This window comes from Numenius arquata, chromosome 15 (assembly GCF_964106895.1).
Source record: "Numenius arquata chromosome 15, bNumArq3.hap1.1, whole genome shotgun sequence".
NCBI classification, from domain to species: domain Eukaryota; kingdom Metazoa; phylum Chordata; class Aves; order Charadriiformes; family Scolopacidae; genus Numenius; species Numenius arquata.
The window spans coordinates 14,978,415-14,997,672 of record NC_133590.1 but is presented as its reverse complement, the minus strand read 5'-3'; the positions used below and the strand labels follow the sequence as shown (position 1 = coordinate 14,997,672).

The 19,258-nt window shown below is 41.0% G+C and overlaps 1 protein-coding gene across 1 annotated transcript in view; it reads right to left on the bottom strand.

Annotated features, from left to right (window-relative positions):
- Window positions 1-807: 807 nt before the first annotated feature.
- DOCK1 (dedicator of cytokinesis 1) overlaps window positions 808-19,258 on the bottom strand; it is a 298,792-nt gene continuing 280,341 nt past the window's right edge. The window contains exons 50-52 of the mRNA XM_074158901.1: window positions 17,218-17,371; window positions 12,849-12,994; window positions 808-2,126 (exon numbers count right to left, since the gene is read on the bottom strand). Coding sequence (XP_074015002.1) covers window positions 2,031-2,126; window positions 12,849-12,994; window positions 17,218-17,371 — 396 coding nt within the window. The 3' untranslated portion in view covers window positions 808-2,030. The remainder of the gene's footprint in view (window positions 2,127-12,848; window positions 12,995-17,217; window positions 17,372-19,258) is intronic.

Sequence of the window (19,258 nt, the reverse complement as noted above, 5' to 3'; positions counted from 1 at the left end):
CCAGCGCAATCTCTCCCACAGTAACAGGAGCGGTCTCTAAAGTAATTTTCAATTAAATGAAAGAGTTACAGAATTAAAGTTGTAATACATTATTGATCGTCTACAGAAAGAATATCTGATCGACTGGAGCTAAGAATCCTTCCCAGCTCGTTCCTCTTGAACGGAGATTATACTAATAACAAAACAAATAGGGAATTGAAGGACAATATCAAACAGTAAATTCTGAGACGCTCCGGTAGCTGCTGTTATCTCACACGGCAAGAAAAAGTGTGTTCATTTGATCCAAAGCGACTCAATGGCTTAAGGCAATATTATGAGAATATATAATTGACCATTTGAGCCACTAAATATGAGAAGGAAAATCTTTCTGCCTTTGTAACAACCTTTTTGTTTTACTGCTGTGTAACTCATGCTTCTGCCTGCTACCTGCACCATTTACCAGCTACCCGAGGTAGCAAATATTACTCATCAGTTTTCTGAAATATTCAGCAACAGATAACTTATAACTTAAAGATAAGTAAGCTATTATTATGAATATCGACAGCATATAAAGATGGATGTTTCCAGCACTGACCTGTGTTTTATCTCAGTACCACACAGATGCAGGAACAAGCAGACCTGTACTATGAAAGACTGCAGTTTTATCATGGGCTCCATCAAAACTGTTCAGAAAAATAGAAAGTAAGTGTACATGTAGCCTTCTTTAGAGCGCAACACTTCCTGAAGTTCTGCAATGGGGATCAAAAAATACCAAGGAAATGCGTTCATTTTCGTAGACAAGTTTTTAAAATAATATTTTATTTTTTTGAGTCAGTGGTATATTTAAAAACAATCTACCATAAGAGTAAAAAGACTGTAGATAGTAAAAAAACAAAAGAGTGATGACAATAAAAAATGCTAGAGTATAAAGTTAGTTTCCTTCCTCCCTCCCAACACCCCACCCCATCATTGTCCAATATTTCTCAGAGCAGAATACCTGGCAAAAAATTGCTTTTTTTTTTTTTACACTTTCAGCAATTAGGAAATTAAAAATACGTAAGGCATTCTTTGCAGGTACATTAATTCATTATTACATGAAAAGCAGGCACTGTAAAAATTAAAACATTCAAAAAACCATCATATATACAAACGCTGTACAGAATGATGGCACAAGGACAAAGTGATTCCGCTCAGTTCATCCTAATCCACATGAAATATTACACATTAAAGAAGAAAAGAAGAAGCTCTTCCTATACTTGTACTCGGCCGCTGGGCTCAGAACGACCAGGGGTCTCCTATCTGCCTCCTCCGTTTCTTTTCCTACACGCTGGTGCCCATGGGCAGCAAAAAGGCTCCACTGATCTCCACCCAGAAGAAGGGCCAACTGAATGAAAACACAAACGACTGATCACCACCAAACTGATTTTACAAAGCCCATTGGCAACCAGTTTATTTTTAACACAGAACAATTAAAGGGAAGGCACTTTTTCACAAATAAGCTGTGTCCGATTTTCAGCCCTGGGCAAAAATTTTGGGGAAATCCTATGGCGGCTTCTCCTTCCCCCGAAGCCCACTCCAAACCGCGCCGAATTCAACGTGAACATCGTCATCCGTTCCTACACATGCTGAGATCCGGTACAAACCACTCAGCTCACTTTAAGCTCCAATAGCTACCTAAACGCTTTAGGTACAAAATATTCCACTCTCAGTTTAATCTCCACAGCTACCTACGTGCCTGAAGTTACTCCGAAGAAGCGGGGAGGAGGTTTAGGAAGAGGGCGCTGTCAGTTGACGAACGCCTCCCGGTCTCAAGTAGAAATCCCGATTTCTTTCAAGTTAGGGGAGGGACTGGCCCCAGCCAGAGGGGTGATGTAGTGTTGTTGCCGACACATAGCTAGAAATGGATTTCACAGGGAGTTAGAGTCATTGCACTAAATGTTAGATACTGCACGCCTGAATGAGGTAAACATTATATACCATAAAATACTCAGGTAAATGAATTGTTACAGCTTTATCTTTGGAAAAAAAAAAAAAAAATCCCGCTTCCTTCTTCACTGGACGATCCCCGAGTCGACAGAGGTTTGCTTCCGCGTTGTCTTTGGAGGTGGAGGCGGGGGAGTCTTGCTGGGCAGTGGTGGCGGCAGGTGCTGGAAGAAACCAATTTTGAAGAGTCAGCGTTAGCAATCATGGAATGGTCTGGGTTGGAAGGGACCTTTCAGATCATCGAGTCCAACCATCAACCTAACACTGACAAAACCACCACTAACCCATGTCCCATACGATTGGTCCTCGCTCCCTGAGAAGTGACAGCACAAACCCTACGGCAAAATTTTGGCAGTATCGGTCTCCAGCCCTAAATTGTGACATTATCAAGATCACAGGCAAGGAGAACAAGCAGATTATCCACCCTCTTTCAAGAATTAAAGAACTTCTCCAAATGACTGAACCTTTTCCCCAGACGGGAACATCTAAGCAGTCCACAAAGATGCTGAGCTAGGAAGCCCTCAGCCTTTTGACCCGTGGATATTGCTCCATTTTTAGGTCTTGAAGCAGAAAAAAAGAGGGCGGGAAGGAAAAAATATACATTTTTTTGGCTCTGTTTTTTTTACTCCATCTGTTTATGGCAGCCCTCAGCTAAAGATCTTCTGTGGTACCATCAAGCTTCACAAGCCCATCACACATTGACAGATTTCTCATCCCATTTTTCAATGAGTGCATTTCCGCAGCATTTGCCGGTTTCATACAGAACCACGAGAGACGGCGGGTTAAGTCTGTAGCCCTCCGACTCCTGAAAGCTTCACCACAACATTTGCTACTACAAACACCAAATTCTCTCGGCCATTAGCTTAAAACATAACTTTTACTTTTGACAATGAAAAAAAAAAAAGCCCTCAAAGGTTCATGATTAATTAGCTCGGCATTTCAGGAAAAATCTTTTGAAAGCCCTGCAGAAGTTTATAATTCCCCACTTTATATCATGATAGGATATTGATTTCTTGGTCTGTATTGATTGCCTTCAGCCTCTGTGCACAATGAGCTTAAAAGCCAAGTTGAAGCAACAGCTTCATTGCTTTAACATTATTTTTGTATTTTTCAAATTTAGAACACAAATAATTAAAAAAAAAGAAGGAAACCACTTAAAGAGATAAGTGCCTTGCAATTTACTATTACACATTTAGTTATAATTAAAATATTCAAAGCAGAAATCCAGACTGCTCAAATATACATATTTTAAATCACTTCATATATCATACAACAGAACAAGGGCACCCTCACTAATTGGAAAAATTAAAAAAGTCATTATGGAAATGAAGACTTTTTTCCATAATGTTCAATCGTATATATGATAAAATGCATTGCAGGAAGAGCTTGAGAACACAGCAATTTGCTCACGCTCTTTGTTTTTCCATGGCATTTTGGCTGCGCAGCCGTTAGTTTTCCCATGGCTGAGACCGCACCGTGGTGTCACACCTCACAAATGCTGCTGAGGGTTTGGTTCTTCCTAAGGGTCTTCCCACGCTCAGCCAGCCAAAGCCTTCCATTTTCCTCCACGCACAATGATGCTTTTTCATTTCTGCTTGTGGTGTCCCAGCGCCCCCGTCCCACCTCGCCCACCCCACAACGCTAACACTGGAAACCCTCCCACACACACACCGACTCTGCCCAACCTCCCGCATCGCCGCCACAAGAACAGGTCAAACATCTGAAATGCCTCGGTGTCACCTCCCACGTACCACACTGGCAACCCTGATACTCGGATTCCAACTTTTACTAATTGTCTTGGACAAAATAACCGGTGAGTTCTCAATCACAGTAAGAAACTAATATACAAGCAACTGAGAAACCATGCGGAGGTGCACACAAACCAAGCCTGTTCCTTTTAAAAGACACCCAAAGCTGCCATCCAAAAAGAAGAGTGGTTCAGGGTGATGCCAGGACATTTCAGTCTTCCTTCTGTCACGAGGCGGAAGCAGCCCAGGAGCCTCCTAACACTCCTGCAATCCAGGGATTGCGACTTTTCAGAGAATCATAGAATTGTCTGGGTTGGAAGGGACCTTTCAGATCACGGAGTCCAACCATCAACCCAACACTGACAAACCCATCACTGACCCACATCCCTCAGCACCACGTCTGCCCGGCTTTTAAATACTTCCAGGGATGGCGACTCCACCACTGCCCTGGGCAGCCCGTTCCAGTGCTTGACAAACCTTTTGGTGAAGAAACTTTTCCTAATATTCATCTTAAACCTCCCCTGGCACAACTTGAAGCTGTTTCCTCTTGTCCCATTGCCTGTTCCTTGGGAGAAGAGACCGACCCCCCCTGGCTACCCCCTCCTTTCAGGGAGTTGTAGAGAGCGAGGAGGTCTCCCCTCAGCCTCCTTTTCTCCAGGGTGAACACCCCCAGCTCCTTCAGCCGCTCCTCACAAGACTTGTGGTCCAGACCCCTCACCAGCTCCGTTGCCCTTCTCTGGACTCGCTCCAGCCCCTCAAGGTCTTTCTTGGAGTGAGGGTCCCAAAACTGGACACAGCACTCGAGGTGGGGCCTCACCAGTGCCCAGTCCAGGGGGACCATCACTTTTCACAGATGTGTCAGACTGGAAGGAAAAAAGTATCCTTAAGGTAACCGAGAGCCCTCTTCAAAGCAGCATCTTTTAAGACAGCATGAAGTTAAAATCCAGAGCTTTTATCAGATAGCCTTCCTAATCACAGACTAAATGGAAAGGTACGACTGGATACTGGCAAAGCCAGGAAAGATGGATTTTTGCTGGAATATTTTTCCTGGAAAGAAATACTTTCCAACCTGTTTTACACCTTTTCTCGCTCCCCCAGCTCTCCCTCATGGCAAACGCACATATTTGATGATGAAGACTTTCACCTTCACAGGCTGGTTAAAGTTTATCCTAGCTCTTTTGAAGAAATAACCGAATTATTAGAAGGTTTGAGCCTCGAAGGGGCACTGCTGTTGGAAATGCGCAGGCCAAGCAGACCCTGCTGGGGAAGCAGTGCTCATTTTCCAGAGCAGGCTCGAATCCCTGTGTTATTTATTCCCGACTTACAGTGGGACACAACGATCTCCGAGTCAGAAAACCAACTCAACAGACTATTAGGAAAGGAAGATAAAATAAGAATTTTATTTTACTAAATGCAAAACTGAAGCTGGGTTTTTTGTTGTTGTTGTTTTATGGGTTTCTTTTTTTCTTTAAATAAAATGCCACTGCTGATCTGTCTCTTAAGTGCAGTCGGAACCTTTAAATATTTCCTCTACCTGACCAAATGCCTTCCTTAAGCTGCTATGTTAAGTTAGCTCCTGAATCCCTACTCAGGCACCTGAAAAAGAGCTGGTCTGTCAATATTATTTAGCCTCACACACTCAACTGTGATCTGCAGATTTCGAGATCTTTGACAAACTGCCCAGTTCCAGTCCTGGATCCAGGCAGGGGCTCTGGGCAAACTCTGGGAAATGCTGGTGGTCTGCAGAACATCAAGAACATGCAAGAACTCCTCACGGAGATGACATTAATTTCAAAACTAAATAAACCAGGCGCCCCTCTAAAATGCATAATGAAACATAAAAACTTCCTCAGTGCTTTGCTCTCAGGTGATACCTTTAACTTCCTATTTATCAATGGAAAAAACTAACTCTGCTGATAGCATCATTTGTAAAAATCCATTTTGAATTTAAATACCAGTATATCGGCAATATTTCTCAATTCAATTAGATCAAAGGCATTTCTCAAACAAATGAGCCCTTCATATTGATCAGAGAACAATCAAATTATCTCTGAAAACCTGCTTCTGAAGAGCAGATACAACGCAAATACACTGAGAGTAAGCTAAATATATATGCTATAAATAACAAGCACAAAACCTACCAGAGCTTAGATTCTGCAAGCAAATTAGGCAGAAAGAAATAACAGAGATAGGTAGATAATTATTATAATTGAATTTACAATTTCCATTAGAAAGTCAGATAAATTTAGTACATGTTCATTTATATAATAAGCTACCAATGAATATATTAAGTAGGACATGTAATGCTCGTCAGGGCAAGATTATTGAGAAATTAGCACGACAAAACATGCCAGTATGGAACTGGTGCAACTCCAGATCCATCCCTCACTCCCAGGGCCAACACACGCTCCCTTTTCTTCCAGCACAGGAAGAAATCAAGCTCACGTTCCCTCTCCCTTCAACATCACACTCCGAAAACCATTAATAGGCTTAAAAGTTCATTTTGCTGCACTTCCCCTTAGAAACTTTGAAATACAAAACAGAGTTTCCCTTGACTTCACATTTAATTAAGAACTGCTTCGCAGAGTTCTCATTTGTATTTCAGTGGTTAATTGTGAACCTGCCGAATCTTGAAGCATGTTTTTTACTTTCTGACATAATGTCAGCGACTGCTGGTTCCCATTCTAACCTATTTTGGGCAGAATCTTTGACTCACGGGTACCTCAGGGGAAGCAGAGAACCTTATGTAAAAGGCACATCTGCAACACAGAAGCAATCTGTTCCTTCTGCTTCAAACATGAAATTGCTCCCATTTGTTTGTTTTTTCTCCTGCTACAGAAAAGGATCAGCCTTAAAAATATTTGTCTCCATTCTCTTAGTGATATAAAATACGCTGCATTATACATGGTCAGGATGTAATAAAAATCAATTAAGGAAGATGAAAAAACATATTTTTTTTTACTCCGCAAAGAAGAGAAAGAAGATATGAGAATGGTTTTGTTTTTTTTTAAAATCAGAAAATACTATTAAAAAGCCTCAATTAACAAAATTTGATTCCCAAAAATGGCCCTTGTGGCACTGTAAGAGATTTCTTCCCGTGTAACTATTATCTTTTTTTTTGAAATTAAATGGTCATCAACATGACAAGCTATGGAGATCCAATCACCAACACAACAGTTTGAAGGATTAACAGATCTAATTAGGTCAGAAGCGGTAAAAACGAGATGTATATAGGCTAGAGACTGCACAAGGCTCTGCAAACGCTTCCAGACCCAGAGCTCTGAATTGCTCCTTCTCGCTCCCACCGTTGGTTTTAGCACAGAGCCGAGTCACCTGACAAGCAGTAACTTGCTTACTTAATACCTGCGATGAAAAATAACACATAATGTGAGGTTCTTGGAGGAAAAAAGCTCCCATTCTGAAAGAGCGATAATGCACCAGCAGAGAGATCAACCCAACTCCGCTAATTTGAATCAAATTATAGACAGTTTAAGTTAATTGGCTGTTTGACCCAGGGAGCAAAGTTATGTGGAAAATACCGCAGGTAACCGATGGAAAATGACTGTTTAAACTCTGTTGTCAGACTTCATCTATTAGAGATTTGTCTGACTTTGTATCACAGCCATTAGCTGCTCTGGCTGGAGCACACTGATAAGAGAAAGTAATTTTCAGAGGACACCTCCCACCAGACCAGGTTGCTCCAAGCCCCCTCCAACCTGGCCTTGAACCCCTCCAGGGATGGGGCAGCCACAGCTTCTCTGGGCAACCTGGGCCAGGCTCTCACCACCCTCACACCAAAGAATTTATTCCTAATATCTAATCTAAATCTCCCCTCTTCCAGTTTAAAACCATCACCCCTCGTCCTATCGCTCCACTCCCTGATAAAGGATCATCTCATATCACCCCCCCTACCCTGGGCAGGGAAACCTCCCACTAGACCAGGTCGCTCAAAGCCCCATCCAACCTGGACTTGGTGAAAGAACCCTCAAAACAGTCAACATCAAATCAGCATCTCAGATTTTGCCCATGGTTTTTTTTGGCAGGACCCTGGCTGGGGTCGCTCCCTGGAGGAACGTTTCCTGGAGGTGGGACGTTGCCTGGAGGATGCTCCTGCAGGGGTGACGGCAGCGGATGGCGGGGAGAGCTGGACCTAGCAGAGGTCTGCACCCCTGATGCGGGGAGGGCTTGGCTCCTGGTGCGTGCCAGCTGTGTCAAAACACGGCTAATGCGGTTTTCCCTCTGCTGAACCACGTTTCTGCACGCAGGAGGCTATTAGTATTTCAGACCGCACTGGCTAACTCAATTTTCAAAAGCGTGGTTTTTCTGCTCTGGTCCGTACATAAACAGACCCCAAGAGTTATGAGCAATACCCTCAGAATTAGGTTTAGACTCCAGACTGAAACTGTATTTTTTTACTGAAGGTCTGGGCCCTGCGAGAGCGATAAACAAATGCATTTCCAATTGGGCAGAGGAAAATCCCGCAGCTTGATCCCGCGCCGAGGGCAGCGACACGGCCCTTTCCCAAACAAAATCAAGGGTGCTGCTCAGGGACGCATCACGGGCTCTGTATCTCCGGGCAGACAGTAGAAGAACACATTTTTCACTCAAAATCCTGTAATAAGCAGTGGCAGTCCATTGATTTTGAGACTTATTAAGAAGCGACTGTGAGCTTTTTAGAAACTCTTCGCTCGGCAAGAGCTTAACCCACCAAACTCTAGCCCAGCCGAGGCGGGAGGTGGCGGAGAGCTCATGCTGGAGGAAGGGCTTGCAATGCTTCCCACCTCCAGCAGGCAAAAATAATGATCAGATGATAAATAAACCCCCAATTTTTATTTTGTTTTCTTTAGGGCACATTACATACTCCTACGCATCACGGAGAGCCTTTGGTCAGAGCGCCTGTTGTTTAAAAATCTGAAGGATCAGACAGAAGAGGAGACTGATTTCCATTTGTGAGCAAATGCACCCCATAAAGTCAACTTTCTTATTTAATATAACAGATTTATAAAGCACTTTTTCCAATTTCACTTTTTCCAACATCTCCACAGGATAATGCCACTTATGACTGCCTTCCCACTGCTGCAGTAAGTGAGCCAACAGCAAGCCTTGGGCCACCAAACCAGTGGTGGGGGTCCCAGGGAGATGGCACCATGATGCTCAGAAGCTCCAGCCCCAGCTTGGGGGGAACAGAGCCAGGGGGGCTGTGTGAGGCACTTTGGGGAGGAATTTCTACTGAAAAATAATGTCAGAGAAGGAACAATTGCAAACTCTGAAGTAGCGCTCCCTAATTATCTGCTGCCTCCATAGTTTCAGCTGGGTTTCTGGCTGTCCACGTGAGTAGAAGCCTTTAAGGTCATTTTTTGCTCACTGTGGCTAAACCTAAGAGATAATGATCCGCACTGCAGTATATTCATCGCAACACATGAAAAATCCTCTAGATTGTTCCTTATGTGTAAACACTTCCACTGCATCCAAATAACCAGGCTGAATAACTCCTCCTGCATCAGGATCCCAGAGAGGTAAAATAAGCGCCATCGCTGTCAGCCACGTGAGACCATTCTGGTCCATCATGGCCAGAAGCGCAGCCAGCAGGTTGAAGAAAGTGACTCTGCCCCTCTACTCTGCTCTGGTGACACCTCACCTGGAGTCCAGCTCTGGAGTCCCCAACATAAGAAGGACATGGACTGGTTGGAACGGGTCCAGAGGAAGCCATGAAGATGCTGTGAGGACAGGCTGAGAGAGCTGGGGGGGTTCAGCCTGGAGAAAAGAAGGCTCCGGGGAGACCTTAGAGCCCCTTCCAGTCCCTCAAGGGGCTCCAGGAGAGATGGGGAGGGACTCTTGATCAGGGAGGGGAGCCAGAGGAGGAGGGGGAAGGGTTTGACACTGAAAGAGGGGAGATTTAGATGAGATCTCAGGAAGAAATTCTTTGCTGTGAGGGTGGTGAGACCCTGGCCCAGGTTGCCCAGAGAAGCTGTGGCTGCCCCATCCCTGGAGGGGTTCAAGGCCAGGTTGGACGGGGCTTGGAGCAACCTGGTCTGGTGGGAGGTGTCCCTGCCCAGGGCAGGGGGTGGAACAAGATGATCTTTAAGGCCCCTTCCAACCCAAACCATTCTGTGATTATTCACTGCTCTCCCTCCTTGCCAAGTTCTCCATTTACGCCGGATTGATCGAGATCTTCTCATCCAAACCATTATCTGATGCTTAGTAAGTGTTATGGCCGATATTATAAATCTAAGTGCTCCTTTGTCTATTTTCTTTGAGTTTCCCTTCTCGCTGTGAATACTAAGCAGGCAGTTGATTTGTATGCAAGGGTACGGGTGAACCCATAAAGAATGAGAAGTGCCTAAAGGAATCCCTTGATGTAATAATAATCCTTGCAGGAGTCATAGACTTCTTTTTTTTATGTTCCCATATATTATTAAGAACATTTTTAGCAGAACAAATCATACAGTGCAAGAAAATATATATAAGGGTATCATAGTTAACAAGGAATGAGAGGACAATCAGAAAATCATAATCAGATGATCACTTGGATAAAAGACTTAAGGTAGACCAAGTTAATAGTGGACTCCAAGTAATCTAAGTCTACCGTCTCAGACACTAAATGACACTATTGCCTGCAGTTTGAAGTATTTCTTGATGCATTTATCACTGCATGCTTTTCAGTTCACTACAGCGCTTTTTTTTTGGGTTTCATAACTGCAAGACAACCAGAGTGAGCCGTGTAGTAATTCCTCATAGAAGGAGATATTAACAGTTTGAAAGCTACTAAGATAATCTTAACTATAATATTTTTTACTGATTTTTCTTCACTGATACAAAGCATGTGTAATTTAAAAGATGATCAGTTTACTAGGCAGAGAATTATAAAGTTATGAAATATGTAGCTATTTGACCCATGAAACACAAGGCATTAAAAACTGTGGAGTGGGATTTAATCACAGCAGTAATAAGAATTTACCCGTCTGATCCTTCATGCCCAGCACTACTCATTTTCTTTATGTTCTTTAACAGCTTCCTTCCTACAAGCCTGATGAAATAAATGCGCAGACTGATTGTTATAAGACTAGAAGCCTTTCCTAAAATTAATTCTAAGACTAATATGGTGGATTTGTGACAAATTTGCCTTAGATCCATTTTTCAGACTTGGAAACTATATTCCCTTGTCTTGGAACATTTACAAAAACACAATGCTGAAGAAAATTTTGGTTATATTTGACTGCATTTCTAAGGTCTGCTTAAACCCTGAGCTCCTTCAACACTCCATGTTGAACAATGGGGCCCATTTCTACAATTGCAAAATACATTTAAAAAAAAAAAAAGAGTCTGAGCAGTGAAGAGAAAAAATACTAAGACCTAAACAAGACTTTGCAAAAAACCAAGGGAGCATATTGTTACTATTTTTATGAATTTCCATTTAATGATGTGAAAACCCTGCTCATGACAGGTACAGGAGCTGCACAAGGTCACATCTTCAACAGCAACAAGACCTGAGCTGGAACCCAAGTCCTCTTCAGGTCTGGGCTCTGCTCATTGCAGCATGGTGGCATTTGCAAATAGGACAGAAAATATCTAACATTTGTCTCCTCAGTGGAAACCCCTTCAAACAGCCTCGTAAGTGGTGGGAAAATATGGCTATTGGGATTTTTATTCCTCATTGCGTATTTTATCATCTCATTGTTTAACGTTTTTTAGCTAAAAATTGGACTCATGTTAACAATCCTGAGCTACCACCGTGACCTAAACCTTCTATCATATATATCATACAACATGAATTTACTGCTCTGAAGCTCATACAGGAAGGAGTTTTCAAGAAATTAGAAAGCTAATTTGAATTTTTCAGGTTCCTTCCTGAAGATGGATTCCTTCGAGAAAACTCCTGGCAGCCCTCCTGAACATCCCGTAATTTTCCACTTAGAGGTCCGTATTCAGGTCAAGTGAGAGCTGGCCCCTGAGAGAGGAGCCAGGGAAATAGGGAAGAGCTTAGTATACTTCGATGGAAATTAGAGGAAAAGGGTTTGCAACAAAAATTTACTGAAAATATTTACTAAAACCATCCAGCCATGGGGAAGAACTATGGAAGAGATGAAGGGAATAGAGAATTTTTCAATATATGTACATAATGAGTAAAACATGGTGTTTTGAATAACACTCACATTCCTGAAGTTACTTCTATATCTGGGTTTTTTTCCCCATTTAGCCTGAAAATACTAAATTCCTGCAGCAGCACAGTTACAATTTCAACCATGGAAGAAGCCAGAATTGTGTACAGTTGTGCACTGTGATAGTCTGTGTTAAACAAAACTATTCCCAGAGTTAGAACTAAATTCCTGTCTGACTTTCTCTGCTGAGATTAGAAATGCTTTCTCTAACCACGGAATTTACTGAAAAGCAAATTAATCAACAGAACTTCATTCGAACGATGAACTTCAGAGAAATCCTGGAAGATACCTCTGCAAACAAAAAAGAATCATTACCGCTGAGAATTTTTCCACAAAATAACAGCTTGGCTGAAGTTACACATTTCAAAGTCAAAGAAAAGAAAACCTCTTTAAATGTATTTTTTTTTCTTCAAAACGGAAATAAATGGTCCTTCTGAAAAGTGCTGCTTTAAAGAAAAGGACCAAATTATTTTCAAAAGCTTCCAGGATACAGGAAACAAAGTTGAAAAAGTGTATTTTCTTCAGAAAGCTGAAAACCCTGTTGATGATGAAGAGTGTTTCTGAGCTCCTTCCCTCAAAGGGGACACGTGAGTTTGCCTCTAGCGAACAAGTGGCGATTGAATGCCAGCAGAACGGAGCTCCAGAACGGAAAGATGTCAGGTACGTGTTTTATTTCCTTTCCCGAGCCAGGATTGAAAGGCTATTAAACCTAAATTGCTCCTGAGACTGTATCCTGCCAGTTTAAGCTCCCTCACCAACACAGCTAACAACATTTCGCTTGGTCTTCTCCACCAGAATGAGTCCAACCTGCCTTCAGGTTGGTCCTTGTCAACGATGCTGTTCCCTCGTACTCCAGACCCTATTTGCAAGTGCAGAAATCTCGGGATCTGCTGGTGCGTCCACAAGCAGGATCCCATCTTGTTCCAAGATACAAAAGCAAAGAAAATGGCAGAAAATGCTCATCCTCTCTGGGACTCACCCTTTGATGGGCAGGGGGGGATGTCGTCGGGCTGATCAAGTCTTGACTTTCCATGAGGTTCCCGTAATCGGCCATGCTTCCTTTGAGAGGCAGAGGAGGAGGAACGTCGGGGATGTCGGAGCTGGACATACCGTTCAGCTCCAGATCTGTAAAAATCAACACCGAATTAACTCCTGCAATAACTGAATCAAATCCAAAGATCCCGACTGCGCCGATTCTTACGGCTTTGATACTGTGATAACGCTGCACATGCGTATCTTCCTCTGCTCTTCGCTGCTTCTGTAATTATCTGCAGCTCATCTAATGAGGGATTTTAAAGGAAAGTAGAACAAATGAACCAGCCCCCACACCGAAAGAAAGTGTGCACTGTGGAGTCACATTGGGTTAATTTTTAAGATACGCTCAAAATACATGAACGATCCCCTCTTTTTAATAGAAACTATTTTTTACTTCAGATTCCACACCAAAATATTCATAGTTTAGCAAATATAATTTTCTCAGCTGTAAGCTCTGCATTTACACCTTGTACACAATAGAAGTTTTGGTGAGTGCACTAAGAAAATACAACCAAGCTAAGCTTTATTTACTTTTCGCCAGTAAAATAAGAGCTTGTTGTTAATAAAATGCACAAATGAAAGCCTATAATTAACTACATCTCTCCCAAAAAAATTCAAACTCTAGGTAACTATAATAAATGAGCAGTCATTAGTTGTTGAGTAAATAAAATCACACAAGATAAAGTACAAAACATTTATTATTACTGTTTGCTGGGCAAAAAGTTCCCTTTTCTTAGCAGATAAATCCTAGCAGGTACGTGCTGTAAAGGCGAATAGCCTGAGGGATAATAAAGTTTATTGAGGCCTGAGTGATACATAGGTTTTTGTGTAGAAATCCACCCACGGTGCATTTCAGGGTAATTCAGTCATTTTAACACAGGCAAAACCCACTGTGAGCTCTACGAGATAAGAAACTTAATTTATTTTTGATAAATTAGGGGAGTGTTTTCATTTAGGCAATGAAAAAAGGTTATTTTTATTTTACTGGGGTGATTTGTGAAACAAGTGGAGGAGTTGTTTATGCAGATATTTTTATTGCAAAGTTCCTATCAATATCTTACAAAAAGTGTCATTTTATTGTTCTCTAAAATGGCCTCTCACTAACACAATTTAACTGTAAGGTGGCTGTATTGATTTATCACTGAAAACTGTAATTTTACTCTTCATCCCTTTACTTGAACTTTCATCTCTGCCAGGAAGAATATTTTCCATCCTGGGACCTCAAACTTTTAGTGGTTTCCTTCTAAGTCAGACTGAAAAGTCTTGTTTATCCTCCAAGACCTGAATTTCTCATCGCTTTTTCCATTGCTCCTCTTTTTCATCCTGTCTTTTCCACATATAAAGGATTTCTCTATTCCCCAAACATTCATAATACTTTCCTTTAAATATTTCCATCAGAATCTACTTCTGTGAAGCTCATGGCATTAAACATCTAACTGGAAAGCAACGCTATGCATTCATAACTAATTAGTGATGCTGCAAATGAACTTCCCTGTTCCTTTTTCTACGAATTTCCCGGCCATAATGTACATCTAAAGATCATGGGCATTTGAGACCCTAAACCTCACAAAACAGCTCCTTGACATACATCCTACGCGTCTCATCCACAACTACACGTCTATGTATCTATCTATACATCTATCTATATTTGTATTTCTTTGGTTTTTTCCATGCAGTTTAGGAGATGTTCTGGGAGATGTTTGGAAAATGGCATTTTCTTTAGAGTTGTAGCTTTAGGTAGAACTTTAGCAGAACCTTGAATCCTGCTTCAGAGAGGGAAACCTTCTTTCTGTATTTATTATAAACAAGTCATGTTTTTAGGTCTCACTACGTACATTCCTTGGGTAGAAACTGAGTGTAATAACTCACTATCACCCAAAGATAAAGCCAATTTAACCACTCCAAAGACTTAATCTTTGTATCTTACATGATATTACAGTATCTACTAATGTCACCTAAGCTACTATATGTAGACCAGTAGGTGCTACCAAGAAGACGGTAAGATAAATTTTCTTAGAAGTTTCACAAACCCTTTGTTTCTTCAACGTTGTCATTTGGAAGATCCATGGAAAGGCAGGTGAGCAACGTTTTCACTAGAGAGGAGGTTTTCACTGCAGAGGAAAATGTCTGGAGGCCATTCTACTTTAACATCTGCAATACTCTGAACAATCTGGATGGTCACCAACCATCCGGACAACATGTGTCCTGCCCTGCTTCTGTCCCTTTCCCTATGTTCTCCAGCTCCTGTTACAGCTCTACTTTTCTGCAGCCCCCCCTGTGTTCCTACAGCCCATACGTGGCACCTTCAAAACCTCATCCTTTTCTAAGATAGCAATAAAACCCTGTAAATGTGGACAGAGTATCTCCATCCACATGAATAGCTCATAATACACATTAACAACATATTTGCATTCAGTCTGGCAAACTGTTTAGTAGAACAACAAGATTCTATAGTGAAAAAAATTATTTTCCCTGACCAGCTAATCTCTCACAGTTTCATCAAATCCAAGAGTCATCACCCCAACTGCACAAACAGGTATCGAACACAAACTTCAGTGATTTTCAGTCGTGCTTCAAGAAGATCTATTTGCTACAGACCTATTAATTTTCTCCTGCTTAGTTTGGCTGAAATACACCTCACTAACTCAGTCACTCTAGAAATAATTACTCATCATTTCTGGTTTGCTATCATTATTCAAGGTCTTTCATCAGACTCGTATGCTCTGAATATTTATTCTCTACTGGACACGTGCCACGGAGAAGATCTTGGAGCTGGCAAGAGATCAGTTAGATGACTTTCTTTTTCATCTTAACCTAATGACCAAATTTTACACTCCATTCTCCTAAACTGCCAGCTAACAAGCAAGCAGTATTGCTTAGCAACCCATTAAGTGCTTTTAGCCAATTTGTGCACTGAAGGAACTCCTTTATCCTTGGAATTCCTAAAAAAAAATATCACTACAGTTCCTGAAATGATAAAGAACAAGTCCCATGGATTTTTCAATAAGCTGAACCTATTTTCCATAACACCCGTAAATCTCCAGCATAAAGACATAAATATTCTCTGAAATAGCTGAGTTTCAGATACCTTTTTTTTAAAAAAGGAGATCAAGTTAGTCTTAGTAAAATGTATACAGGAAGAAATCATCCAATTCGAGGAATATTTTTACCAGGAATACATATGCTCTACTCCTCTCTATTTCCAGTTTTTAGCATGTTGGTAGTTTTTGGCTATCAAAACTGTAAAGAAAGGAGAGAGCTCACCATTATCAAAATACTTGTTTTGGGTGTCTGACTGTGCAAAGGAAACTCTGCACTGATTTGCACTTGCTTGTCCCTCTTCCACATGTTTGCAACCAACTATTTCAAGTCATTAAAACAAAGCCATGTGCCTTTCAGAAGACTATTCTGTTGCTGTAGATTTGTAGAATAAATACATTCTGGCTCACAGGATATATATCCACAGTTGGGAACAAGAACTTTCCACAACACTGACTATTTAAGGGAGAAATTTTTAAGTATCAAAAAAAGTAAATAAAATTAAAGGACATTGATCAAACCAGATTTTTTTCTTAAAACTGGTCCTCGATTCTCCTCTTCACTAACACTGAACTCTTCGCTGTTGGACTAGCATTTGGGTACATGTATTAAAAAGATCTTTTTTTGTGTGTGTCACATCCTGGCAACTGAAAACTCTGAAAATCAGTTTTTGGTAAAGAGCGCTGTAAAAGAAATAGGTGTTGTATTACACCCAGGTTTGCAATAGGGTTTCCTGAAGAATAAGGCAAACATACGATATTTTACAGAAAAACTGTGTGATAGATGTCAATGTCAAACAAAAAATACATCAAAAAGATGGATTTTTTTGCCTTCCTCTGGTTTGTACTCACTACGTAGCAAAAAGTTCTTTTAAGGTACAGTTACATTGAAAGATTATTTTTTCCAGCCTTAATGCTCCAAAATACCCTAAATCCAATATAGAATCAAGTACAACACTAATTTTTGACAGTTACTCTATACTTAAGTAATTGTTAATGATTATTTGACAAGGAAAACAAAACTTTTCCAATGTCACAATTTTGGTTGTTTTTGTAAAAGGTTGAAAGATTTTTTCCTGGCAAATGCAAGGAGCATGATGTTAAGAGGTAAGTTCTTGTCCCCACATGCAATCCCACGGTGACGGCAAAAAGACTAACTCTAAGAACTCAAACCAAGGTGTAATGCCATGCACAAGAAACCATTCTCCCCACTAGAAGTTATTTTGCCTCAAATATTCTAGGAAAAATGAAATTTAATTAAAATGAAAGACTTACTGGACTGTATGCTGAAAGAAAGCTTTGTCCGTGGAGTTATGGGGGGCGGCGTCACTTGAGAGCTGGGAGGTGATGGCGAGACGGAGAAGCGTCTTTCACTCGAAATGACATTTATGACTTGGCTTTTTGGTCTCTGTGGTCTCAGCGGGCTGATCTGCACGGGGACAAAACCAGTGACAACCCTCGTTGTTTCACTGCAGCATGGCACGAGTACGAGCAGAGACTGGTCCGTATCACCATGGCTCATCAGATGAGACAGTAAAGGAATATGTGTTGTTACCAACTGGTAGACCCTGGGATTGTTCCATTTTCCGCACTACCTCCTAAACAGTAATAGGGCAATGATAACATACAATACTTCTGATTTAATGCAGTATTTCAGAGCTCCAAATGTTCTTCCCTTCCTCCCCGGAACCACAATGAGACTTAATACTCACACCTTCCTGTTGCCTGGCATATTTTTCTGTGAAGCAACGAGCCAGCTCCCCAAAGACTTGCTTAATAACAGCTAAGGGAGTCCATATCCTTACACAAGATTATACAGCATTCAAAATATTTTCTTTCTTCTCACGTGGCTCTACTTCCTTTTTAATATTTATTTCTTTAATTATTTTAATGGTAAAACTCTCTTCTGAGGAAGACATCATCCATGTGTCCATGAACACTTTCTTGACGGTGCGTGTTTGTGCTTGTATTTAATTCACTGAAATATCCTTATTGTTTTGCTCTGGCTGCTTCATTTAAATTATCCATCACAAACCCTGAAACAATACTTGTAATCTGATGGGCAACTAATGCTTCTCTTAAGGTGATTCCTTTTGCTGACTTTAATTCTGAGCTCTACTGCTTGTTACCCATCCGCCAGCCCCTGTATTTCTAGTAATCACAGTGAAGAAAGGAATTTTCTGTTTCCAGGAGATGACAGAAAATGGAGCAGCAGCCTGAAGTTAAGAGGGGAATTACATCCAAGGTGCTGCATTAGGACAAAACAGAAAATGCCAGCAGCAATTCATGCTTTTTTTTGGAGAATTTTGTCATTTCACAACGTTTTTTTAAAAAGTATGTTGTGAAGGAGAAATCTAAAATGAGATATGAGTGCTTCCTTTCATTTTCAGAAAACAAACCTTAAAAGGGTTTGCATAAAAAGCTGTGTCCCTGAGACCCTTCTAGGAGAAATGAATGACCATAAAGGACGCAACTTTTTTTGGAAAGTTCATCAAGAGCTCAGGATAATATTTCAGAAATTTGCTCGATACTAAAATTCAAGTCTTAACGACTCCAAATGTTACTTCTTTCAAGATGTTGTAAAGCATATTTTTAGTAGAATGGATAAGCACAGAGGCATATAATTACAAAAAAGCAACTAAGGAGAACACACGAATTGATTAAGAAAGCTGCAGTGCCAGAATCAAGAGAAAACCCAACAACCAGAATCAAGTTCCCAAGTTAATCTGGTCTGTAGCTACTCATCTCAAATAAATTTTAACAACTTCTGTGACTGACAAGCTCGGTCCTCTTCTTAAAGCTTCACATAAATCACAGTTCTGCTTGGGAATATGAACTCTTTGGAGACCACTAATCCATAATGAACCCATTGCCATTTTTTTTTGGTCTGACGAAAGCAGGATCAATAGCGAGTGATGTCAGATGCCACTAAATCAATAAAATGTACAGCCTGTTATTCTGTTTTCTTACAGAAGCTTTCAAGCGGTCCGTTAACTACCTGGCTTCAGTGCTAGGTTTGCTATCAGCTCACGGAATCAAAGAACTAATAATGAGAATTTATGTTAAAGAAGTTTATGTGATACTTAAAAGAAGATATAAATCTCTGGAAAACTATAAAGACGTTACTGATCATCTTCACATACCAAAGTGCTTCATTTATCTTCTGATAAGATCATAGTAGTACAAGATCTCTGTAATTAGGGCTTAGATTTTGATCAGTCAATAAATTCATTATGAGTATGTGAAATCTGGAAAAAAGTATTTAACCCAGATGACGAGACAAAACGGCCTCTGAATGCTCCTTTTGAAAGAAAGC